At 50.9% G+C, this 26,016-nt stretch overlaps 2 protein-coding genes and 1 pseudogene across 6 annotated transcripts in view; 2 read left to right on the top strand and 1 right to left on the bottom strand.

Moving 5' to 3' along the window:
• The window catches only part of SLC43A2 (solute carrier family 43 member 2), a 47,843-nt gene extending 42,048 nt beyond the window's left edge, over window positions 1-5,795 (top strand). For all 5 annotated transcript variants that reach the window (XM_036034396.1, XM_036034395.1, XM_028520237.2 and 2 more), the window contains one exon: window positions 165-5,795. In XM_036034396.1, coding sequence (XP_035890289.1) covers window positions 165-326 — 162 coding nt within the window. In that variant the 3' untranslated portion in view covers window positions 327-5,795. The remainder of the gene's footprint in view (window positions 1-164) is intronic.
• A 3,170-nt stretch (window positions 5,796-8,965) lies between these two features.
• On the bottom strand, window positions 8,966-9,551 carry LOC114503786 (annotated as a pseudogene).
• Window positions 9,552-10,942: 1,391 nt separating this feature from the next.
• PITPNA (phosphatidylinositol transfer protein alpha) overlaps window positions 10,943-26,016 on the top strand; it is a 37,942-nt gene continuing 22,868 nt past the window's right edge. The window contains exons 1-4 of the mRNA XM_028519408.2: window positions 10,943-11,194; window positions 14,972-15,002; window positions 20,303-20,448; window positions 24,089-24,180. Of these exons, the coding sequence (XP_028375209.1) occupies window positions 11,175-11,194; window positions 14,972-15,002; window positions 20,303-20,448; window positions 24,089-24,180 (289 nt within the window). The 5' untranslated portion in view covers window positions 10,943-11,174. The remainder of the gene's footprint in view (window positions 11,195-14,971; window positions 15,003-20,302; window positions 20,449-24,088; window positions 24,181-26,016) is intronic.

Here is a 26,016-nt window from a genome sequence, read left to right on the forward strand (position 1 = left end):
TCTAGCCTCTTGGACATTCGGGTTTCAGTTTTCCCTTTCCCTTCCTGTGGCCTCCCCTTGCCTGAGCCTGAGTGCAAGGAAGGGTCTTGAATTGAACTCTGCAAAAGACCACAGCCCTGGTCCCCTGCCCCATGTGATGGCAACTTTCATCCCTGCCACCCCAGGTGAATGTGGGGCTGCTTGTCCTGAGCATGCTGGGGTTCTGCCTTCCCCTCTACCTCATCTGGTACCGGCGCCAACTGGAGAGGCAGCTGCAGCAGAAGAGGGAAAACGACAAGCTTTTCCTCAAGCTCAACGGCTCATCCAACCAGGAGGCTTTCGTGTAGTGCCCACCACCTCAGAACTGTGGCGTCCTGCCCCTGCTTCAGTGACTCACCAGTGTCCTTCCCACCCCAGAGGACCTCCACACACCCCCAGGAACCCCTTCTTCACTGTGTTGGAGTCCATGCCCCCTCCCAGGGCCTTGGTCCTGCCTTGGAGCTCTGCTGTGGAAGGACAGGAGAGGGCCTGGATGTGATTTTTCCTACTGCTGGAAGCAGGGGCCGCCCTGGGCTTTGTCCAGCTGCCTTTGAGGGGCTCTGGAGCCTTGAGGCTCCATGGTGCCTGCAAGAGGAGCCAGGAGGATCCCCGGCAGGCAGGCTCTGTCCCTCAAGCATCTGGATTCTGCCTCTTGCCAAAGCAGAGGGGTCTGCCATTCACTGTCTACCACCTACCCCTCAGCTGCATGCCCACCAACCACACCTGCCTGAGGACAAAGGCTTGCACTGTCAGCACCCACTCGCCTGGCCCCTCATCTCCCCTGGTCAGTCTGAGGCTGCCTGAGGAAGGAAGGACCCACTTCTTGTTGATGGTGCTAACTCCTTTGTAATTCCAGCCCCAAATGGCCTGTTCCTAGCCTGTCCTCTCATTTAGAGGCCTGTGGGGAAGGACCCTGGCTTACAGCCTGGGGAGGGGATGGGGGGCTGGATGGTCATACTAGGTTCAGGAGCTGGGGACAAAGGTGATCAGCAGTCCCTAACCTCCTCCTTTAGGACCTAAGTGGAGAGCAGACATCCACTGCCACCCTTCATCCAGTCTGTGACCTGAAGGAAACAAAAGGGACACCAGTAGGGCACCCCCCCCCATACACACACGTGCATGCGCGCGCGCACGCACGCACACACACACACACACACACACACACACACACACACACACACACACACAGCTATTTTCGTGGGGGTGGAAGTGAGACTGGCTGATAGACATGGAAGTCTAGGCCGGATGGGGAGGTAGGTATGCGAAGGACCTAGGGCTGTGTGCATGTGTGGGTGTGTACGTGTGAGAGAGGTGTGTGGGAAGGTGGTAGGGTGTGGGCCCTGGGTATCTGCACTCATTCTCCCAGAGCTGCTCAGAGGACTGCCTGGCCTGCAGTAGGGGGAGTGCCCTGGGGCCAGCTTGGCTGGTCCCAAAGCTTGTTGGAGGCTGTGGAGTCACAGCGCCCCCTGCTGGCAGACTCCCCGAGGGCCCTGGCACTGTTTACATGGGAGCAGATCCTTTTCTGCCAGACGGGCCTGATTTACCAATCCACCCACCAGGACTTACCCAGAAATGGGTCTTGGACTTCCTGGGAGTGTGGAGAGGGCTGGGTGGATTTTTAGGTTTATGGTTTTGTGTGTGTGGGGGGGTGTTTTAAATTTTATCAGACTCCTTTTTATAAAGCAATAAGTCCATTTCCCTCCTGTTAAGAGTTGCCCCTGCTAGCCTATCAGTTACAGTCTACATGTGCCTGTTTTGTGCTTGAGGAGAAAAGGCAAGACAATTATACAACTATATACCTGAAACCCATATAATTTTATTAACCAATGGCACCCCAATAAATTCAATTAAAAATAAACAAGAAAAGACAAGATTTTCTGACCCCAGTCCCTGTCATACCCAGCTGCTGACAGTCTCTCTGGATGATTGCCAGCTTGGGAGGGGAAGGGCCAGGAAAAGAGCCCCCAAACAAATTGGGTTTGTGCTAGCACCTTCCAAGTGTGGGCCACCCCCTCTGCTGCTCCTCCCAGCCAAACAGGCTGATCCTGACCCCCTTTTACCCCTGGTCAGATTTCCTGAAGGTCCCTCCTGAGTTCAAGACCCCAGGGCGGTTCCAGAAGAGCCTCCTGCTCAAAGAGGCAGCAGCAGAGTGTGGTGGGGGCAGTAGACAGAGCAGGAAGGGGCAGGTCCGGGCCCAGATACCAGCTGTGTGTCAACAGCTGGGCACCTTGAACATGTTGAATCTCCCTAGACTTCAGTCCACTCAAACATTAAAAAACAAGATTTTGTTTAAAACATATTTTGGAAATTTCTCTAAGATTTTATTTGAGCCAAACTGCCAATAATTACCAGGAAGCAACATCTCAAATACTTCTACAACATTTTTAAGAAAGAAAACAAGATAAAAATTTCCCAGATCCTTCCTCCGAACACTAGTTATGTGAGGTTTAATGGTTATTCTAATTTTTAAAAAGAGTATTGTTAAATTTGAGAAATGCTGAGTTAATGTCAAGCATTTTTTTTTCATCACCCGAGGACAGTTTTTATCACTTTTAGAGAGAGAGAAACATCAATGTGAGAGAAAAGCATCAGTTGGCTGCTTCCCGTATGCACCCGGGCCAGAGGTTGCATGCTCCTGGACCAGGGGTTAAACCCTCAATCCTTTGGTTACAGGACGATGCACCAGCCAACTGAGCCAAGTTGGCCAGGGCCGAGCGTGTTTCTTTGCAGCACTTCTTGGCATGCTGGTGGTTTTTGTGGCCATCCAAGAGAGAGTGAGATACACCGTGGAGGAGTGGCTTTAACAGAGAGCTGTCCTCTGTGTGTGGCCCGATGGAGTTGCTTGGTGTGTGTTGAACATGTGAATCCAGGTCTTGCCTCTGACCTAAAGGGAATCTGGAACCTGTATTTCTCTTAGCCCTCCTTCCCCCAAAGTTTGAGACCACTGACAGAGAAGTATAATTTGGGGAAATGTGGGCTAGCAGGGGCCCTTCCAGCCAGGAAAACATCAAGGTTGCAGACAAGGCTTGTGCCGTCCCCAGCAGCACCTGAAGCAGGAGCTGCTGCCTCTCTCCCACCCACCTGCAGGTGTGGGCACTTTGTGGAAGGAAGCAGGCATTGACAAGTTCGGGGTGGAAATCAGTCTAGGGCCTACAGTGCATGGGAATTCGAGGTGTGAGAGTGGGACAGATGGGCCGGCTGCCACCTGCACCCCTTTCTGGGGCCAGTCATTCTGCCCTGATTATGCAGAGTTGATGGGTTACATATTTTCCTATTACTATCATTGAATCATGATAACAAGTCCAAGAATTGAAAAGATACCATCATTTCTGGTCTACAGTTAGAAGAACTGAGGGCCCCAGGAGGTGGAGTAATCACTCAAGATTGGAGCCAGGACTTGATTATGGGTCTTAACATCATTGGAGCCACCAAAGAAAGCCTGGGACCAAGACATTCCTTTTGGAGCCATAGCCCCAGGGGCCTCCAGGCTTCGGGAGCGAGGAGGCGACAGCTTGAGGAAGGGAAGCAAACCCAGGCACCACTTTCTTGGAGCCAAGAGATTCCTCTGAAAATGGTTTGATCTCTCCTCAGTAGTCATCTTGGCCTGTAGGCAGATGAATTCTTGAGGAAGCAATTCTCTGGTCAGCCCAACCCTTGAGAAGAATGCCCTTCCATGAGAAAGGGCCTGTGAGCTGGTCGAAGGCAGCGGCACCCAGCAGCCACAGCCCTCCTTCCCTTGTCCTCAGGCTGCTGGTGGGAAGGGGCAGGAAGTGACGCCTGGCCAGTGGTTCCAGTCAGAGTGAGGAAGGGGCCCATCTCAGAAGCACTGAAGGTCCCTTCTCCTCTCTAGTCCCCCTAGACTCAGGTCTACAAGTTCCTCTGTTGGCTTCCTCCAGACCCTCCAGACCCTCCCAGCCTCTGCCTGCAGCTCCTGCTGCCTGGACCTGTACTAGGGAAGGTTCCAAGCCTCCTAGAGGCCACAGACAGGGTTGCAGGTGCCTTTCTGTTTTGCTCCAGCTCCATTCCCCTCTTGGACGCAGTGTCAGCCTGGTCCAAACAACCTCTGCTAAGCCCTCCCTGTCCTGGTCCGGGGTTGTGCAGTCTGTGGAGGGCCTCCCACTGCCCTGGGTCCCAAGGACACTGAAAACGGAGGGATATCCAAGTATTCATGGTCAATGTGCAGGCCTGTCTCAGCAGCAGAAACACACTCAGCGAAGTTTTCGATGCACTTATGTATCAGCCTGAGAGCAGAATTTGAGCAGAGAAGCACCTGGGGTGGGTGATGGGTGGCGGGGTCAGGCTGCGGGCATCCTGTGGTGAGGGGCTTCGGTCAGAGTTCTGAGAAGGCTCAGCAGGATTTTCAGGGGCTGGTTTGGCAACAGCGCCCTCTGGAGGATAATATGATGGGTTCTCAAGGGTGCTTGGGGCAGTGAGGCTCCTTATCTGTTCCAATCACCAGGGCCTCGACTCAAGGGTAGTAGCCCATTTTCCCCAATACAGATTGTGGGATCATGAGGATAAAGAGCCCGGTACCCCAAAGTGAGGACCTGGTTTTTCACAGGCTGCAGCCCCCCCACCCGAGCTGGGGGTCAGGGGGGGCTCTGTGAGCCCACTTGCTCCCATGTCCTAACTCACCCCAGTCCCTGGAGTGAGGATGGAGCATCCCGAGTCTCATGAAGGAGAAACAACATTTCCCAGGGGGTGGCCTGCCAGATGGGGCTACCACCTGTGTACCTTCATCTCTGTGGGCAGCGTGTCCACAGGTCTGAAGTGACTCACTTTCAGCCTCCTGGGTGGATCCAAGACTGCACCGAGGCCCCTGGCAGCTCCCAGCCCTGCCACACATACGATACCAGTGACCTTAGACAAGTCTTGCACCTCAGTTTCCTTATCCGTAAAGTGGAGATAATACCCTCACTGTGAGGATGGGTGGACACAGAAGTAAACCATTTGCACAGTGGTATTCTTGGCACTTCAGAGGCGGTTAACAAGTGACAGCATTATTTGTGTGACTCTGGAAGAGTACAGGTAGCACAGGAAGTGAGGGCCACCCTCGCCTCCACTCCCTTCCCGCCCCGGTATAATAGGGCCCCTAGTTTAGGCAGCTCTGACCAGAACAGACTTGTAGCCAAGTAAAGGAAGTGGGGTCTGTTTCTGCCGACCCTCTCAGAACCTCTCTAAGCAAACAGCCTTAAGAAGTAGCCCTTTGTTCACTTTTATGTCTTTCACATTTTGGTAAGAGACTTCGCCAAAAAGCTTCTCCAGGAAATGTCTAAGTGGTAAAGACCCAGACATCGGACAGGTTTGCATTGGGGTGGGGGTGACGCAGGTCTCAGCATGTAGGCAGCACCTCCAGACCACCTACCTGTAAAATGGCTTGGCTGTGCCCATGTGCGCATGCGTGTGTGTGCATGTGTGTGCATGCGTGAGTGCTTGTGTTGAAGTATGTTGTATTCCAAGCATGTTTGGTATGAGCGTGTTTAGAGCAGTCTGTGTGCCTCTCTACCCAGGTAGAGAAGAGGGAGAGGGTCTTGCCTCGCTCAATCCCTTCCTATTTCTGGAAAGACTGAGATAGGCCCCCTCCAAGGACCCAGAGCAGGCTGTCGGAGTTGTGCCGGAAGGGTTCACCTGTTCTCTGTGTTAACCAGGGTCGGTACAGTGTCGCTGACAACCTGGTCGCTGACCCTGACTCTTCCTGCCCCTTTGCTTTTTCTAGCACCTGCTTACTTCCTGGCACACGTAAGCACTCAATAAATGTATGCTGAGAATGACAAGAACTGCTTCCTCCTCAGCTCCTGTGTCTCTTTCTCCCAAGGTTGCACATTCCCTTGCTCCTTGTCTCTTGCTCAGATTCCCTATAGCTTAACCTGAAACATGCTCCGTGCCCCCCCCCCACCCCCCGCTCACTCCTTTGTGCCACATCCACTATGGCCCAGCTCTGCTGCTGTGGTCAGTTGGAGAGGTGGAGAAGGGGTTGGTAGGGGGCATCTTGGGTGGAAAGACCTGGCTGTTGGTGAGTTTTGGCTCTAGGGGAGGGAGTGCATCCTTGCCCCTTCTTTTGTTGTAAGGCAGTGGTCACTGGCATGACTGCAACTTCACAGAATTCCCACCAAGCTGGCCACCCTCCCACCAGGGCCTTGGTCAATGTCAGCAGGAAGTGGGGACCAACTGCCCTTCCCCAGAGAAGCTCTAGGGAAAGCCCCACCACCAGGGAGGAGAGGGCGGTGGCCTGATTGAGACCTGGCCCCTGACACTGCTGGGGTGGAGGGGGCTTCAGGCCCAGGGGAGGGATGTGGATGGCTGTGGGGCCCAGCTGGGAAGGGATAAGTGGTGACCCCCTGCATGGTAGCCAGGGCAGGGAGATGCTAGATGGGCGTCCTACTTGTTAGGACCACAAACTCAAAAGCCGGGTCTCTGCCATTTCCTTTGTTGTTACTTTTCATCTTCCTGTGTTTGAGCAAAACAGCACAAAGAAATATTTCTCTGATATAAGTAGAGCCACAACATGAGCTCTGTGCTGCTCCAGGGGCAGCTAGACCTTGACCTCTGTGCCAGGGACACATGAGAAATTGGTGGTGACTGCGGGGACCTGGAAGCCACAGCCCCTGTCTCAGGGGACAGCCTTGACATAGCTCCAGCCAATTACGGCCATGTGGGAATGAGCCCAGTGTTGCCAGATCTGATTTTTCTCAAGAGAAGCTGGAAATCCTGCTTCTCTCTATATATAAAATATCCCCATTCTCAAATGTTGGCTTAAAAATATTTTTAGCCATGGTTTGTGTGGCTCAGTGGATTGAGTACTGGCCTGCGAACCAGGGGGTAGCTGGTTCGATTCCCAGTTGGGGCACATGCCTGGGTTGCGGGTGGTCCCCAGTGTGGGGCGTGTGGGGGCAACCACACAATATTCTTTCTCTCTCCCTCCCTTCCCTTCTCCCTAAAAATAAATAAAATTTTAAAAATATTTTTAAAGTATCACAACCACTCAAATACTTTTTAACTCTATGCAGGCCAAACACCATCAGAAGTAGAGAGATAGAAGCGGAGGTAAAGTGCCTCCTCACTTCTGGGTGCCCAAAGCACCTGCTGTCTATTTCTTTGATTCCAGCAGGTGTTATATTTGTCTCGCTTGAGAATGTGGCCCTACATGGGCTGGAACCTTTTTCTTTTAACCTGTGCCTCCCTCAGCCTGGCACATAATGAATGTTATTGAATCTGGCTTCTAGAGTGGCCCACAGTCCCTGTTTAGGGACACAGAATTGTCAGGCAAAGCTGAACACAGAGCCAGCTCACCCTCATGGGCTTGAGTCCTGCCTGTGGCTTGGCCTGGCTAGCACACTCCTCTGCCCCGTGGGACAAGCTGGGCAGCCAGGATCACATGTTTGTTTGCCTGGTGTTTCTCTCCACTGGAACAAATGCTCCTTGAGAGCTGGCACGTGCTGTGCCTCCATCACCGTGATACCTCCAGGGCCTCAAATGGTGCCTGGCATGGAACTGTTGCTCAATAAATGGAGGATGAAAAAAATTTTTTAATTAATTAATTAATTTTTAAAGAGAGGAGGATGGAGGAAGAGACACACACACACACACACACACACACATCTATGTGAGAGAGAAACATGGATCAGTTGCCTCTCGTAGGCCCCTAAATGGGAACCTGGCCCGCAACCCAGGTGTGCCCTGACTGGGGATTGAACCAGCAACCTTTTGGTTCGCAGGCCAGCACTCAATCCACTGAGCCACACCAGCCAGGACAGAAGATGAAATTTTTCAAAAGAGAGACAGAAATAAAATGAAAAGAGGCTGAAACAGGCTGCGACAGAGGCTGGGAGAAGAGCATGCTTGCAGCAGCCAGGAAGGACAGAGCAGAAGATGGAAACAGTGAAACACAGTCTCTCCGAGATACCCAGAGATGGGTTACAGGTGTGTCTGTGACCAAGGCAGAAACCGGGGCCAGCCAGGAGAAATGGCCCAGGAGCCGGAACCTTGAGATGGCACAGACACCAAGGCGAAAGTGAGAGAGATAGAGACAGAGACAGAGGGACAGAGAGGGGGTGGGGGAGACACACCAAGACAACAAAGAACAGATGGCGAAAGGAGACAGCAGTGAAAAGAAGGTAAAAGAGCCCTGGCCAGGTAGCTCAGTTGGTGAGAGTCTAATCCCAAAACTCCAAGGTTGCTGATTGGACGTCCCCGGCCAGGACACATACAAGAATCAGCCAATGGCCCTGGTCCGTGTGGCTTAGTTGGTTGGAGCATCTTCCTGTAACTGAAAGGTTGTGGGCTTGATTCCTGGTCAGGTCACATGTTTGATCGCCGGTCCAGATGCGTATGGGGAGGAACCAATTGATATTTCTCTCTGACATCATCAATGTTTCTTCTCTCCTTTCCTCTCTCTCTAAAAGCAATGGAAAATGTCCTCAGGTGAGGACCAAAAAAAAAAAAAAAAAAAAAAACTCTTCAGGCAGGTGAGATTAAAAAAGTCAAAATCAACTGGTGAGTGCATAAATAAGTGGAATAACAAATCAATCAATCTCTCTCAAAATCAGTAAACAAAAAAGAAGGTGAAAGAAATACACGCTGAAGATGTATCACCCAGAATAGAGCGACAAAGCCTGATGACAGAGGTGGAGAGAGACAGGAAGAGGGTAAAGAGAGACAAAGAAATGAAAAGGGACAGAGAGGAGAGATAACAGGGAGGTTAAACACAGAGAGATACAGAAAAACAGAACGAAAGATAAAGGGAGACAGGCGAGATAAAGAGAGAGGGGAGACGGAGGGTGATCGCTGAGGAGAGCTAGAGCGAGAGGGATAGATGGAGAGAAGATGAAGTACAAACAGAGATGCAGAGAGGGAAGGAAACAAAGGGGGACCTCAGAGACAGAAAGATCACTGTGACAGTGGAGATTAACTTGTTTGTTTTGTTTTTTTCCCGGATTTCGCCAAGAAGTTTAATTGGGCGGGCAGGGGACAGGGAGGCCCTGCACTCAAAAGAAGGCATTGAGCCTATTGGTGCTGAAGTGCGACTTGTACTGGCAACGAAGGACCTGGTGGGCCAGTGGGAACTTGATCTTGGAGTCATGGAACTTCTTGACTGCCAGTTGGCGGCACTTGCTGGCTGCGATCTCCTCCACCTTCATATCTGGACTGAGTGGGCGCAGGCACCGTGCTGGGCCCCCAAGTCTTGGTAGCACTGGGTGACGGCACCTGCGGTGGTCACCTCCCAGTATATGTTGTAGGTCCCACTGCAGGAGTCATAGCACAACCAGATGCCAAAGTTCTTCACCCGAAGGGCAGATTTTTCAAACGCCTGCCCACAGTAGACATTTCCTCCTGAAGATTTCTTCATCTTCTTCAATTGAGACACAAAGTACCAGAAGCGGGACTTGGCAACAAGGTGGTTAGGTGCAAAGATGTGCAAGCAGTAGAGGGTCGGTGTGCAGCACTTGGGGGTGGGCAGGCAGTGCCCCACCACCTTGTACTCTCCCAGCCCAGGCCTTTGTAGCGTTCTCTCTGAGTTTGCCCCCACCCACAAAAGGTGGAAATTAACTTCTTTTCCTCCTTTAAGCCTGGAGCATATAGAAGTAGCTTTGAGCCCTAGCTGGTGTGGCTCAGTGGGTTGAGCATGGGCTGTGAACCAAAGGGTCACCAGTTCAATTCCCAGCCCTGGCACATGCCTGGGTTGCAGGTCAGGTCCCCAGTGGGGGCCACATGAGAGGCAACCACACATTGATGTTCCTATCCCTCTCTTTCTTCTTTCCTTTCTCTCTCTCTAAAAATAAATTAATAAAAATATTTTTTTAAAAAGTAGCTTTGAGGGGCAGCAGTGTCCCTTTTTCCTCCTCACAACACCCCTCCCCCCAACAACAGCAGCATGGGATATGCCACACACTGCACAAAATTGCTTTACCTACATTGCCTGAAAGCAGGCACTATCTATCATTGTTCCATTTTGCCAATGAAGCTGAGGCAGAACAGAGAGGTTCAGTAACTTGCACAAGGTCACACAGGTGACAAGTGGTAGGCCTGGGACTTCAGGGCATCAGGCACCAGGGGTTCTCTTCCCACAGTGGGGCTTTTGGCTCACAGTGGGGGCCAGTTGAAGAGTGCTGTGGCCCCTGCATATAAGAGCTAATGCCTAGGCACACCTGAAGCAAAGCTTGCTAGATGTAAAAAACAGATTCTGGCCTTGTAGCTCAATTGTTTAGAGCATCTCCTAATATTCCAAGGTTGTGGGCTCGATCCCTGAGCAAATCAATGTTTTTTTCTCTCTAAAATCAGTTTAAAAAATTAATACATGGGTAGCAGTTAGAGTAATGCCTGGTGCATAGTATGTGCTCAATAAATGTTAGCTTTTATTGTCATTTCTTTCTGGTGGGTAAGGGTGGCAATTAATCCACTATGCTCATATCAAATATAAAACCGTTCTCAGTGGTTTTAGCATATCACCTTTCATTTTGCCTGTGGAAAAAAGATGTAAATTATTTTAAAGAGACATGGACATACATTAAAATACTGAGTTTATTGCAAAAATCAGCACAGTGTTTTCTGGTGGTGTCGTTCTGAGGAGTCGAGTACTTGCACGTAAAGTTGGCTGTTGTTAATAGAATTTTTTAACAACCCTTTCCTAGATCAATATCAACCCCACTGGGGTGGCCCAAGCATACGGGTGCACCTGCTTCGACTGCAGAACTGTCACACCTAGGACCCCGCCCAACCCCGTCTCCCGCCACCCCCCCACTCCGGCGTCTGCTCCGCCTACCCGCGGGGTCTGAGGTACGCCCCAGGCCCCAGCCCCCTTCCGACGCCGACGCCGCGGCCCGTTTAAGGACCGGAGGGGGCGGGCGGAGGAGACTCCGCCTCCGCGCTGAGGTCAGCGCGCACCGCTGCGTGTGACGCTCTGGTTGCCGCAGAGACGCCCCGCCCCCGCGCGGTGCTGCGGAACCGGAGCTCCGGGCGGCGTCGGCAGGGGCGCGGGAGGCTGTGAGGCTAGGGCGCAGGAGCCGGCGCAGCGGCGGCAGCGAGAGCCGCGGGGACGGAGCAGACCACGACGAAGACGCACAGGCAGCCGGGCCGGGCCGGGCCACGGGGAGAGCGGCCGCCGGGAAGCGGGCGGGAAGCCGGGCGGGCAGCGGGCAGCCGCCGAGCCGCGAAGAGACATGGTGCTGCTCAAGGAGTAGTGAGTGTCCGCCCGGCCGTGCGGAAGCGAGGAGGAAGGCAGGGTCGGGGATGACGACCAGGGAGGCTGGCGGCCTGGCGGAGGGGATGCAGCGGCCGGACGGGGCCAGGCGGGATGGAGAGCGTTGGATGGGCTGCTAGGCGGCCCAGCAGGGGCCGAGGGGGGCAGCGGGGGCCGGACAGGGCCTGAGGTGGGGCCGACGGGGATCGAGAGGGACGGACAGCACCTGAGGTGGGGCCCAAGGGGCAGTGAGGGCCAGCTTGGCCTGGGGAGAGGCCCAGGGGACAATGAGGGCCCGACAGGGCCTGAGAAAGGGTCAAGGGGACAGTGAGAGCTGGACAGGGCATGAGGGCCTGAGGGGATCGGGAGCACTGGGGGAGACGTGGAGTGGTTCTACGGTGGGGGACGGAGGGACCAGCCAGAACTGCAGGAGTGGCTGCGAGCGCTGAGGACCTGCGGGAGGGGGAGAGTTGTCTGAGGGGCTGAGGACCAGTTGGACAAGGGCAGGCAGGGTCCGTGAGCCCGCCGGCGGAGGGGAGCGTGGTGGGGGATGCACAGTGCTAAGGGGCTCAGAAGATCAGATAAGACATCTTCAGGCATGGAGCTGAGATGAAGGAGTGCTCAGGGGAGCCTGGAGAATGAATGGCTGCCTTAGGCGTCTGGAGAAAGATTCTAATAAGTGGATAAAGGAGAAGGACTACGGAGTCAGGGCCAGGCTTGGGTGACAGGGGAAGGGTCTAAGGACCCACCCCTTGGGCGCATGATGTGGTTCTCAAGTGGTAGGTACAGAAGAGAAGGTATTGGGGAAAAAAGCTTAAGGTGATTACTTGGGACTGAGGGACACTTGGGAAAGCAGTCCTGAAAATATCAGGCAGGGGCTGGAGTGATATGAGGGAGTGATAGAGAGAGCTAGGGTGTTACCAGGGTAGAGAATAGTGTGGAGAGAGTATATTTGTGAATAAATGTAAGAATCACTGGAGCGGTGGTGGGGAACAGGGGCAACCTATCTCTTGGAAATTCTCAGCCTTGGTGCAAAGAGATGGAATTGAGGAATTGAAGAGGTGGCCATAAAGCCATTAGTTGGGAAAAGACAAGGAAGCAGAAAGGAGTTCTTGAGTAGTGACTAAGGGGTGGAGAACTAGTGACTTCCAGGAGGAGCTGCAGGGAGATGAGCTTGCTCTTGAAGTGCAGGGGATTGTATGCTGGGGCGGGGGGGTGGGGGGGATGCTGGGATTTCTGTATTTTCCAATTGTGAGATGACCCATCCCTGAAACTCATGGTTCCAAGGAAGCTTCTCAGGACTTTTTTCCCCCCCTATTGCAAAGAGGAGAGATTGGAGGTGTGTGTGGGCCATTTACAGTAAAACTGTGCTTTCCTGGAGGGGAGGGCAAATGGACAGCACTGGGCCAGAGGCCCAGGAATTCTGGAAGTGAGAGATGTCCAAGCAGAGAGCAACTGGTGGGATCACTTGGTAGCCAAGCAGGTGTGCGGAGGACTGTTTTCGTTCGTCAGTGAAGGCACTTTGCCCCATCTGACTTGCTCCTCTGAGGTGTTTACAACATTTAGGATGTAGAGCTCTGGAGAACACAGGGAGCAGAAACTCAGGTGTCATGCCAGCTGGACCCCTCATCAAAAGAGTATTGTTTTGAAGCCGTCTGCCTTTATTTCTTGACTTCCAGTTGATGTTGATTCAGCCAGAGTATAGTGCACTTTGGATTCTAATCTTTCCTGTCCAAAAAAGAGGCTTTTCCCATTCTCCAGAGCCTTTTTTCTGTTCTCAGATGAACCCGAGAATCTGTAGAAACCTGTAATTTTGTAAAGAAGGTCAGACAGGGAAGGAAAGGGACCTTCACTCAGAAGAGATCTGAGCAAGTTTTCAGGAGTGGTCCTTCCTTCCCACTCTTTGTTCTCCTCCCCTTGAAGCCTACTCGGGAAAGGTCCAAGGTGCTGGGGGTGCAGAGCCTGCCTGGCATGTGCATTTGCTTCCTGCCTGACTTGTGCCCTGTGTGTGCTCAGACACGAGTGTGCATCCCTCAGCAGGGGACACGGAGGGGGGCATCTGAGACAGTTGGCTGTGGCTGCAGCACTGCAGCTCCAGCTCTGGGAAGGGTGTGAGTGAAGGTCACAGTGAAGTGAGCACAGCTCCAGTCTCAGCCCAGCACTGCCTCTGTGGCCCTATCCTTAGGAATTGCACCCTATTGCTACTGGAGTGGTTTTGCTTTCAGGGAGCCAGGGAGAAATGTCTGAGTGTGAGCATCCTATCAGGAACTGGCTGATGCCCTTCTCTTTTGCTGGAAAGGAGACTTGGTGTCCATCCGGGGCCTGAAGGGTGTCTCTGTTGGTTTTTCTGACACTCCCTCTAACAGGATTCTCCTTGATTTGATTTCTGCAAATTCTTAGGTGTGATTTTTAATGCTGTTCTTGAAGATAATAGGCTGATTGTTTTCTAGGAAGTTTCTATTGACGGTGCTGAAATTGTGGCCTCCAAGTTGGAAGTATTTTTCTGCATTGTCGGCCTTTTCTAATGGGAGGAGAGCATTAGTAGCAGCATCCAATGACCTGCAGGATTTACGTTATTTGAGTCATTCTGGAGGAGGGGAGCTAGCAGGCAGTAAAGACTTGGAGCCCATTTTGTTTTTCCTGCTACTTTTCTGCCTGGTGCTTTGCAGATAGTGTGATGTTTTTCTTAGACCCCTCTGGGTGCTCTTTGCTACCCAAGGGACCTTTTTGGAACTAGAAAATAGTGGACTACTTACCAGCCTGGAGCAAGGATTGGTGGGACCACTACCCAGGACAGAGCAGAGCAACTCTCACCAAGCACTGGAGACACAGGAGGCTCCAGGGGTTCCAGCTAGTGTCTGGGGGCTGACATCTTGGCTTGGAGGCTGGCTTAGTTTGTATGAATGCAGCCAAGCATTTTGGTATCAGTCCTCTGACCTCACAGCTTTGAATTGGGAGTTGGCTGTTGCTCTTTGTGACAAATGCAAGCCATCTGGAGAAGTGTCACTAGCCCTTGCACCAAGGTGGAGATCTGACCAGTGTGGGGACTTCCTTGGCTGTCGCATCTCTGTCAGGTTTTTGTTGGTACCTCCAAGAATTGGTGGTCATTGAAATGGAGGAAGGAGAAGACAGTGATGAGTTGGGGTGCCTTTGGACAGCTTCTGGAGGTCCGGACACAAGTTGGATGTCTCCTCTCTTGGTGACTTTGTGGCATAACTTGTACTGTAATGTCTTGTCTCAGAGCAGAGATGGTTGGCCCATGCGTAGAGTGATTCAGCCTTGGAGGAGCTTGGCCCCTTCCTAACCTTTCACCTTGAGGGCTATATTGTTGGGAGGTTGGGTCCACAGAGATGTGAATCCCCAGGGCCTGTATCCTTACCTTGGCTTCAGAGTTTTCAGGGGTGGGTCCTTCTGTGTTAACTTCTCTGTTTTGCTCTGCTCATTGGCAAGTTTTATTGGTGAGATTAGTGGAGGAGGGGGAGAAGACAGTTCCAAATGTCAGAGGCCTGCCTGCAAAGTTGGGCAGTTCCAAATGTCAGAGGCCTGCCTGCAAGGCTGGGGGACAGGTTTGCACTGAATCACAGGGCTCTAACTGGGGTACCGGAGGGCACAGAGGGTCCTAGCCTCAAAGCACTGGGGGCCGTTCACTGCTGGGTTTCTGATAGTGAGTGTGGCATCACACACAACGAAGTGTTTAATGCTCTTCTAAGATGATGCTGTAAGAACTTTGGGCAGGTTTCAGAGCCTGAATTGTTACTGTTTCTCCTTCTTTTGTAGTCGAGTCATCCTACCGGTGTCTGTAGATGAGGTAAGTCCTTCATTTTGTCCATGGTTGTATACAATTGTTCCAAGTGACCCAAACTCTTCGTATGCTTTTCATGTTTGTTCTAACACAGAGGTAACCAATACTCGATGTGAACTTTCCTGGTGCTACTTTCATTTGAAGGAAGGCACTTATTTTTAAAATTTAATTTAATTTTTTTGAGGGTAGGAAAGGAAGTTTTTTTAAAAAGTTATTTTTCAATTAAATTTTTCATTCAGTATTATTTTGTATTAGTATCAGGTGTGCAACATAGTGATTAAACAGTCATATACTTTACAGATTGTCCCCCCAGTATTTCCAGCATCTACCTGGCACCGTACATAGTTACTACAATATCCCTGAACTGTGTTCCCTGTGCTGCACTTAACATCCCCATGACTGTTCCGTAACAACCAATGTGTGCCTCTCAGTCCCTTCACCTTTTTCACCCCGTTCCCTAGCCGCCCTCCTCCCCTCTGGCAACCGTCAGTCTGTTCTCTGTATCTATGAGTCTGTTTCAATTTTATTTGTTTGTTTATTTTGTTCTTTAGATTCCATGTGTAAGTGACATCATACGGTATTTGTCTTTCTCTGACTGACTTCTGTCACTTAGCATAATATTCTCTAGGTCCATTCATGCTGTCGCAAATGGTAGGATTTCATTCCTTTTTATGGCTGAGTAGATCCCATTATATGTGTATATGTACCACAACTTTCCTATTCTCTCGTCTATTGATGGGCACTTGGGCTGCTTTCATATCTTAGGCTATTATAAATAACGCTGCAATGAACATAGAGGTGCATATATTCTTGCAAATTAATGTTTTGGGTTTCTTTAGATATATACCCAGAAGTGGAATCACTGGGTCATAAGGCAGGTCCATTTTTAATTTTTTGAGGACCCTCCATACTGGTTTCCGTAGCAGCTGCCCCAGCCCGTGTTCCCACCCACAGGGGAGGCACTTATCTCGTATACGTTGGCTGCTGCGAGCAGCCCGTCTTGAGTTATCAGCATGCCAGTTGACTGAGCAGAGACTAAGTCAGCCCCTTCGCCCGCTGGGACTGTGCCTGTTTGGAGACACGTTACTGAAGGGATTGAGCACGGGCATTTCTGGGACCTCCGTGACTTGACAGGGAAGGGAGCATGGCTCTCTCTGGTTGTGCAACAAACCAGCAGGGCAGGGAATCTCTGCGGCCCTTCCTCGCTACACTCTAGGTGACTGCTGGGAAGACCAAGGCCCAGAACCCTCCTTTTACGGAGGGCAGGGAATAGCAGACGGGCTTGGCTTGCCCTCTGTCCTTTTATGGTTCCTGGGCCTGCCGTCTCTGTCTTTGAGGACCTGGCAGGATTTGCCACAAGAAAGTGTAAAGGCCGTGCTGACTCAGAGTTGGTCTCTTGGACAGCAGAGACCTGTCACGGAGCCTCCCTCCTCCCACCCTCTCTCCAAACTTCCTCCACTGTGCTCTCCTGGCTCAGCCTTGTTCTTTGCTTCCTTCTGAATCCGTAGGCCTGGCCCCACCCCCACTTCCAGAGGTTCAGGTCTGGGTGAAGTCTGGCAGCCGTCAGAGTGCCCTCAGTTGCTCTCTCCCTGTAGTGTCAGTGCGAAGCCCCAGGAAAACTTCCAGTCTGTTCCACATATGAAACGGACCTTTGAAAAAGGAAATCAGGCCAACAGAGCCCACCACACACTTTAAGTGAGACAAATAACCAAGTTTCTTGACCCAACCCCCCCCCCAAAAAAAAGTTGTGGGCAGGTATTAGCCTCCTAGAGGGTTGTCTCCAGAGGTAGGCTGCTTGTCTAGGAAGAGCCCTGGAGACCAAGAGGTGGGAGCCAGAGGTGAGTCTGGAACATAATCTGGGAGTCCCGGGAAAGGACAAGAGAAACACGACTGGGGAAGCTGGGGAAGGGGGTGGCGGATAGATGCTGTGATCCCTTGAGGCACCTGAAGTGTGTCTAGGGCTTGGGAACCACATCTTGGGCTGACAGGCATTGGTTTGGGGGCCCCTGTTAACCTGCTTCCTTTGGGGGCCTTGCTGCATTTATGAAAAATAGTAAGTGATGATTTGCCAAGCCAGGGAGCCAGGCAGGAAGGCCCAGCATATCTCTTGCCCTGGAACTCAGCTCTTGGGGGTTTGATGGCATCCTCTCTGCTGCACTGCATGACCCTGCTCCTCCAGTCAGGAAGATGTCCCAAGGAACTTGGGAGCACCTCAGTTTGGCATTTATGGGTGAAATGTTTATTTTCACAGGGAGTTACTTGATGGGACAGAGAGTGGGAATGTCTCTGAGAAGTGTGGCAGACGCAGGAGGGCCAGAACCTGCTCGGGGCATCTCTTGGCTGCTCTGCCGTGTGGTTGGGGGGCCAGAACACTGACTGCTTGTAGCGGGCCAGGAATGGAGGGGAAGGGGGGAACTCCGAGAGTGTCTGTGCCTTGGGGCTTTAGCTTGTCACAGCTTTTTTGCAGCATTGAGGAGGCAGTGGAGCAGGTGAACAGAGCTGGAAGGTGAAGCAGGAGCTGGGGAAGTTGACACTGATGAGGATCCACGTTTGCTTGCTGGTGGTCACCCTGACCCCAGCAAGAAGTGCTGTTGAGAAAGCAGTGCATGGTCTAGGGTTGAAACAGAAGCTGCTCTTTTGATGGCTTGAACCTTAGTTCCAAAAGACCAGAAAACTTGAATGAGAGGTCAAAGAAGAAACAAGTAATGATTAGCCTTCTCAGTCTTGGTCAATAACCCCATCCTGACTCGTGGTTCCCGTGGGCATAGCCCGTGTTGTGTGACTGATAGATTCACTTCCTCAGTGGAGACCATGATTTGAGGCTTTCAGAGCTTTCTGATTTAGGGGAAAAAGAGACAGAGAGAAAACCATGTCTTTATAACCATGTCTCATGTCTCAGTGATGGCTTGCATTGATATTTGGGGATGGAATTAGCTTCTGGCTGGCCAGAGCCTTTGGCCTAACTAACCCTACACAGGGTGTCTGGGCATTCTGCAGCAGAGCACGAAAACTCTGGCTGTTCCACACGGGCGTGTCCACCGGTGATTGCTGGCTCAGGGCTGCCCACCCTCTCCTGTGGGCAGGGCTGTTTCACTTATTTCCAGAGACGCATGGCACCATTCCCCTGTGCTAACTGGCCTGGCAGGGCCATGTGGGTGGGACTGACAGCTGTGCTGGTTTGTTTAATGTCAGTGCTTTAGGCCCACCCACAGCATCTTCGTGAGCTCCGGCTCCCAGATTGCCAAAGTGGCGGAGTCTCTTGTTTTTCTCAGCCGAGTGTCTTAGTTCTTTGGGGCAGGGGACAAATCTCAAGGGCAGGGAGCAATGTCCTAGGCCTGAGGCGGCTGGAATCCCAGTCTCCACAAGTCTCTTTATCTGGATGTCATGGTCTCATCCCCACTCCCACCTTCACCCCGTTTGGGTCTGGCTGCCTTCTGCGTTCCATGGTGTGGAGCCACTATGCCAAAGGGAACCCTTGGGCAATGACAGTGTCCTTCACTGGTGGTTTTTGGAGGCCAGTTTTACTTACCCCTCGGATTAACAGAACTGCCCTCACTTGTCTCATTGGGATTAAAGGATCAGAGTATCAAGGGAGATTAACGGGGGAAGATGCCGGTCTCACAGACTGATCCCCTTAGAGCCTGCCCCTGATTTCTGCAGCTGAGGAGGAACCGATGAAGGGGCTTAGTCTCTGCTGGGAGCCCCTCCCCAAGCATCACCCCCAAGGAGCACCACCAGCCGGCAACGCAGCCCTGCCACCAGACCTTTTTCCCAGGCTGCCCTTTAGGATTGCTGAGTCAGTGGTTAGGTGTTCTTGTGACTTCTCTGAAGCAGAATTACTGCTCCTTCTTAGGAACCCCTGGCTCAGCCAAACGTTGACCCACTTGATAGGGGTTTTCACCTGTGCCTCAGCCAGGGGGTGGCCTTGGAAAGGCATAGGGACAGTTTGGGGTTCCACGGGGGCATTGAAGCAACACTGATGTTGCTCTGGATTAGCAAGGTCAAGATGACTGGCTGTCACCCCAGTGTTCCTCTTTATGGGATTAACTGAGCTTTGTTGGCTTGCCTGAGCCTTTCCTTGACATTTTGTCCTGGGTTTTTGCTTTGGAAGGTAGGGCTCTTTCAGCTTTGTGGTGAACAGTACATTATCCTGGTTGGTTGCTTCCCCTCCCAGACTTTGTCCAGAAATTTCCCTGTGGCGCTTAGGAAGCTGCCTGGTCCAGTAGGCCTCCACATTGGAGGGGAAGCAGCCGTGGAAACTGCCTCTGCTCCTTGCTCTTGCAGGCAGTGGTTTAAGTGACAGCTGCCCAGAGACACGGCCTGTCTGTGTTAATCTCAAAGGGAGAAAAATGCTCTCATCTTTCACTCTTGGGAGTACCAGTAGGTTGGGAAGGGGGCATAGAGGGCAAGGGAAACCTTTATTCCCCCCACAACACGTGGGGTGACCTTTTTCTCATACTTCCTAAGTTGTTGTGCCTGGTTGGCCCTAGCAGTGGCTGGCAAGGTGCATCCTGTGGTGTAGATGTAACTTCCTGCATTAAATGCTCCTGTTCCTTCTCCTTTCACCTTATTTTCTGTCTAGACAGCTTCCTTCAGAGAGAAGGGAGCGACAGGGCCAGGCCTGGGCACTGCCCAGGTCGTTGGCCCTAATACTGAGTTGTCCTGAGGGGTCAGAGGAGGCCAGTGATCTTGACTGGTGACTTGATAGGGTGGCATGTGACCCAAATAAAGGAAAACTAGGCTTTTGCCATGTAGAAAGTGCCAACACAGAGGGTGCACCCAGCCAGCGGAGACCGTGGGGTCGGGATCTGTGCCGTCTGACGCGGGAAGCAGGGCGCTGGCATCAGCCCCATCAGGAGTCCGGACAGTATCCTCCGAGGTCTGGTTGCCTGCAAGGCTCTTTTCTGAGCTGCTGGCAGGGCGAGGAGGGGCTCACCGTGGGAGCAAGAAGTCATGTCTTTGTCTGCTTAAGGATAAAGGGATAAACAGACTTCTAGTAACTGCCCCAGACTTTGCTGTGAGGTCTTAAGAACAGGGCAAAAGCTACCTTGGACTGTATAACCTGGGTGGTGGTGTGAAAATGTGAAGGATGAAATTAAACTCATCTGATGGCTAAAAAGAGGGCACAGAGCAGCATTCTCAATTGCTTTGGGTGGAACGGAGAAAGACCCCGTGTGAAGCTTCAGAATGAGTTCTTGGATGAGGGGACCCCAGCACCAACTGATCGGTTGGGTCCTGGCAAATGGACAGTGTGTAACAGTCGCGAAGATTCTGCACTGTCAACAACTCCCATCTCTCTATTTTAGTATCAAGTAGGACAGCTGTATTCTGTGGCCGAGGCCAGCAAAAATGAAACGGGTGGCGGTGAAGGCGTGGAGGTCCTGGTGAATGAGCCCTATGAGAAGGACGGCGAGAAAGGCCAGTACACACACAAGATCTACCACCTACAGAGGTATGTGGCTGCGCAGCAGAGCCCGGAGCTGGCCTGGCTGGGAAGGGGGGTGAACGGCTAACTGGGGGTTTCCAGGTTATTGGCTGTGCAGGTGGCTTCACTCGTGAGAGCGGGTGTAGATGGTAGTCCTCCTTTGTCCATTTAAAGGTTTTAGTGGTTGCTTTTTGTTTTTTTTTTTTTTAATTTTATTTTTTTTAAATAAAAGTAATACTTGTTTTACCAGACTCCTGGTCCCCAGAGGTGAGAGTGTTTAATTTCTTGTGGGCCCTCCCAACAGCGATACTCATTGATGTGAGTGTGGGGTGTGTGGATGGGTGTTCCTTCCATTACTGTTGTCTCAGCGTGGGTGGAGTCATACCATACGTAACTGTTCGACTTTGCTCTCTTGTCACTGATCATAGCATCACCTTCTCTCGCTGTCAGCACTTTGGTTTTATTCTTTGGAAGTACACATAGCATTATTTTGTACAGATGTGCGGTGAGTTGTCTCACCTGTCCTCCCTTGATGTCTGTTTCTAGTCATTTCCAGGTGTTTACACAGAGAACTCCAGTAAAACTCCTGTGCAAACCTTTTCACGTTGCCTGTGTGTGTAAATCTATAGTAAACGTTTCTGAAAGTGGGATTGCTGGATCAGGTAGCATTTTAAATTCCGATATTGTGAAATCAGCTACCAGAAAAACTTGAGCACCTCTCTTTGGATCAAAGATATAAGTATTTAAATATCTGAACTGATTTGTATACTAAAATCCTTAGCAGACCGCACAGATTTGCTGAATCCCTAACTAAAACAGTATTACAGGATGAGGCAAAAATAGGTTTACAGTTTTGAGTACATGAAACACAGAGTTTATTCTTGTATTATTTTCAATTATTGTGTTATTTTCCCTATGAACAATGGTAAGCATACTTTTGCCCACCCTGCATGCAAACTCTGAGCTGAACCAAGGGCATTGAAAGCAGCAGTAAACATAGACCAGCTTGAATGGACATTGAACCAAGCAGGTTACCCAAAACTGGAAAAAATTAACTGAATATTTAAAAAATTGTGATAAATATACAAACACAAAATTTACCATTTTAAGTATACAGGTCAGTGGCATTAAGTACATCCACACTGTTGTGCAACTTAAACGGGAATCTTAATTTCTAGTCACCAGACTGAACTACAACCAGTTTCATCTTCGCTGGGTAAAATCCCTCCTTGAATGGTGTCTGCTGCTCTGGAGGTGTGCAGGTGCTGGCCCAGAGGGGCCAGGATCCCCTGAGTGCTGGCACCAGGAGGAAGGCAACCCTGTGGGGTGGGGGGCGGGGCCTCTCACTGTGTCCCCCTTTCCTTGCCAGGGTGCTTATTCCTCTCTGCCTCCTCCTCCTCCCCCTTCTTCCCCACTCGGAGTTGACTACCAACCAGTCCTTACTGAGCCATGAACAGTTCATTAAAATAAGCCTCGATATGTATGTCAACTATAATTGAAAAATAAATTTAAAAAAAGTTTTTTAAAGGCTCAAGATTTGTCTTCTCCATAGTCGAGTTTGTACCTTTTTAAAAAGGATTTTGAAAAGAGAGAGTGATGTTGGCGGAAGGGGCCCGACCAGAGCTGCGGAGAGGAGGCCTGTAGGGCCTGTCTTACCCTCTTGCTTACAGGACAGGGCGTAAACTTGGAGCTGCTACCATTGTTTCCTCAACTCCAAACACACACTGAAAAAAAAGAGTGCTGAATGCCAGAGCCACCTCTCCTCATGAGCACCAGAGCCTCCCGTGAGCCATCTCGTTGCCCCAATCAGGAGGGTGGGTTCGCCACCACCCTCTTTTTCGTCCCTTGATCAAGTCAAGTTCTGTTGGTTCTATCGCCTTAGTACCGCCAACCTCTCCGTTTCCCTCATCATCCCTTGCCTTCATTACCGTAATAGCTCCTAACTGATCACCTCGCTTTCCACTTCACACAGCTTTGAGTGCTCTTTCTAGAAGACAGACCTGTTGCTCCCCAGCTTGAAAGCTATAAATGGTTTCCCTTTGCCCTCCAAATAAAAGCCATACCCTTTGATGTAACTTACTATATCTTTTATGACCCAGTCTCTGCAGGTTCTCTTGTATTCCTTACTTTATACCATACACCAGCTACTCTGACTTCTCTCTCTTCCCTTAGCTTTTCCCACCCAACTCCTATCCTGTGTCTAGCTCGGTCCTACTCACTCTCTACTCTATATGTTCGTTTAATCCTTCTTCTTTTTTAAAAAAAACAAAATTTATTATTTTTAGACAGAGGGGAAAGGAGGGAGAAAGAGAGGGAGAGAAACATCCATGTGTGGTTGCCTCTCACATACCCCAAGCCAGGGACCTTGCTTGCAACCCAGGCATGTGCACTGACTGGGAATTAAACCGGCTACCCTTTTGGTTCGAAGGCTGACGCTCAAGCCACTGAACCACACCAGCCAGGGCTAATCCTTATTCTTCTGAGGAGTCTCCCCCTGCATCATGCTGGCAGCACCATGTTCTCCAGTGCTCTGCCCCAGAGCCCTGTGCTCACCCGTTACGGCACACACAGTGTTGTCCTCTGCCTGGTTGGTTGTACTCCCCACTAGAATGTCAGCTCCTTGAGGGCAGGGGCCAAGTCTGTGTGGTTCCAGGTGCCTGGTACATGGAAATACTTACCCGAATGAGCGTGGCAGTGAGTGAATGAATCTCAGAGCGTTGCTCTGAGTGCTCTGAATTAGATCTCTATTGGGGTTGGCTCTCTTTTCTTGGGCTTCAAACACTAAAGTTGATGAGATTGTTGGAGCCTGCTAAAGACTGCTTAGAATACCAGTGAAAAAACTAAGGAAGAGGAATATCTGTACCTTTAAAAAAGAAATAATAAAATAGGTCCTGACTGGTGTGGCTCACTTGGTTGGGTGTCGTCCCACAAAGCAAAAGGTCGCTGGTTCAATTCCTGGTTGGGGCACATGCCTGGGTTCCTGGACAGGGCATGTACAAGAGGCAGCCAGTTGGTGTTTCTCTCACACATCGATGTTTCTCTCCCTCTCTTTCTCCATCCCTCCCCCTCTCTCTAAAAATAAATAAAATCTTTAAAAACATGGACTCTTACTGAACATACTGTTCTGTAACCTGAGATAAGAAGACTTAAATAGAAGAAAATATTTTGCCCTGGGAGGTAGATGGCCCTGCAGGCCTCCTTGCACCCCAGAACTGACAACAGAAGATCATCAGATCATCTTGGATCCCATTCTTAGTCAGTCAGTCAGACTCTCTGGCCCATAAACCTGGACTGGTGCACTCCTGGAGGTAGCTCATCCTTGCAGTTTGGAATATAATGCCCTGGGCCCAGTGAGCTCTGGAAAAATCACAATGATGATGTAATGGCTGATAGGCTGTAGCAAGTACCCTGGGTCTCCCCTCCTGTCCTGTTCCTGGTGGGTGGTGGGACAAGCTGTGGGTGCATATTAGTAGCCAGGTGAGCTGCAGGTTCAGGCTCTGACAGGTGGCTTCTCACACACAAGAGTAACCTACTTATCTCATGGAAATTTACTTGTCAGTTTCCCATTGAAGAAGCTGGAGCGGTGGCTGGAAGAATGTGATGTTAAAGCCCATTGTCTTCTAATTCTCTCCTCCATTTCTTTTCATAACCCCTTCTCTCACTATAGCAAAGTGCCCACGTTTGTTCGAATGCTGGCCCCAGAGGGAGCCCTGAATATTCATGAAAAAGCATGGAATGCCTACCCTTACTGCAGAACTGGTGAGTGCAGACCTGGCTAGAAGCTGGATTTGGGCCCCAGGATGGACAGAGGATGTGGTCAAGTAGACTCAGTGGTAGGGATGAGTTGGGGTTTGGGGTCTCATGTTCATTTTCCAGATGAAGCCAGTGGGCGGATGATTCAGGGGCGCCCTTCCACCCCGAGGCCAGTGGCGGCGGTGTCATTGAGCACAGTGTGGCCGCCAGCTGCGTGAGCGCTACCGAACGGCTGTGGCCTGAGCTGGCACAGAACCAGCCCCTCTTATTTGGGGATCGTATGACAATTTTGATTGTTTTTACTAATTACAAAAGTAATGCTTTCTGTTTAAATTTTAGAAAGTACATACAAACAAAAGAAACTACCCACCCATGATTCTTTTGTCCCCAGGTAGTCACTGTTAACATTTTAATGTCTGTGTTGTAGTCCTTTTTTTAAGTCTTACATAGACATGCCTATACAAAATCTCAGACATGTTTCCTAGACAAATTTTGGATCATGTCATGTTAACTATTAAATTGTTTATGTTACTCAGTAAATGGGAAGTCTGTTCCCTGTCGCTGTATAGTCTCCCGTTTTTTAAAATTTGGCTGCTTAGGATCACATTGTATGAATGTGCTGTGATCTTTGTAAACCATTCCCTTATTATTAGATGCTGCAATTTCCAGTCTTGATGTGATATATTTGTGTTTGGCTCGAAAAACAGCGTTGAGGCCAGGGACTCTTGAGAGAGGCAGTGGTGATAGAAAAGGGCATGTGGCGTGACCTTCCTGCCCTGGGGAAGGGCCAGGCCCAGACACCAAGAAAACGTAGCAAAGGGGCACTGATGATGTCGGGGAAAGTGGAAATCAGCCCAATTTTGATGACACGGGAGTTAGAATCAGCTGTACCTCAGATATGTTCCATCACTCCTGGAATGTGCATGCGCCAGAGTTGGGTGGAGGGATGGGAGGCAAGGAGGAGGCAAGTTGCTGTTAAGGGCCCTGACTTACACTAAACCAGCATGTTCTGTAGTCACAGGTGAGAGTGGGGTTGCATTTTCTTAACTTGGGCCAGTCTCCTATCTGGAGTTTCTGGAAAGATTTGTACCTTGACAGAAAACTTTCTCTTCTACACTTTGGAGGATTCCCTTTGAGTAGTTCAGACTCCTAGCTTTCCAGGATTCCAGAGTAGACTTCTTGAAGGGCCCAAGATGGCACTGATCTGTGTCCTAGGCTGGTTCTTAGAGGTCCCCTGGAACTTGTTTCTGAGGGGGGCAGCCTTTCCTCTAGTCCACCTGCATTTGTTTGCACAGGCAGTCTGGCTACAGGGTCCGCTCGCCAGCCTCTGCCTACATGTCCTGTTTCACTCGCCTTATTTTTTGGGACCTGGCACTCCCTAGATTGTATCTGATGAGGATGTTCCACCCATGTGGTCCTTATCCTGTGAACTTGGGAATGATCAAAGTCTAGAGCACAGGGTCATTGCTCTTTCCAGTCCTTGAGAACCTTGCATCAGGAGATTACCAACCATTGACAGGACCTAGGGTGTGTGTTTTATTGCTGTAGCTGAAAGTGCAAATATCACTACTCAGGAAGCATCGGGCAAGAAACTGTTAAATTCTTGGACAAGAAGCATGCACACACTTTCTTAAAAGACTATGTGTACTGTGGCTGGGTATGTCTGGTCTAGGGCCAAAGGTGAATTTTCTGATGTCTAAGAGAGTTGCATTGAGCATGCGTCACAAGAACCTTCGCCAGCTGGGCATGAGGGAGGCAGACAGATAGCACGGGCTGCTCCGTGCCCGGGGCCAGGTTCCAGGTGCCGCTGTCCTCTGTGTAATCCGGGGAGTGTGCTGCAGC

Source organism: Phyllostomus discolor, chromosome 8, assembly GCF_004126475.2.
Source record: "Phyllostomus discolor isolate MPI-MPIP mPhyDis1 chromosome 8, mPhyDis1.pri.v3, whole genome shotgun sequence".
Classification (NCBI taxonomy): Eukaryota; Metazoa; Chordata; class Mammalia; order Chiroptera; family Phyllostomidae; genus Phyllostomus; species Phyllostomus discolor.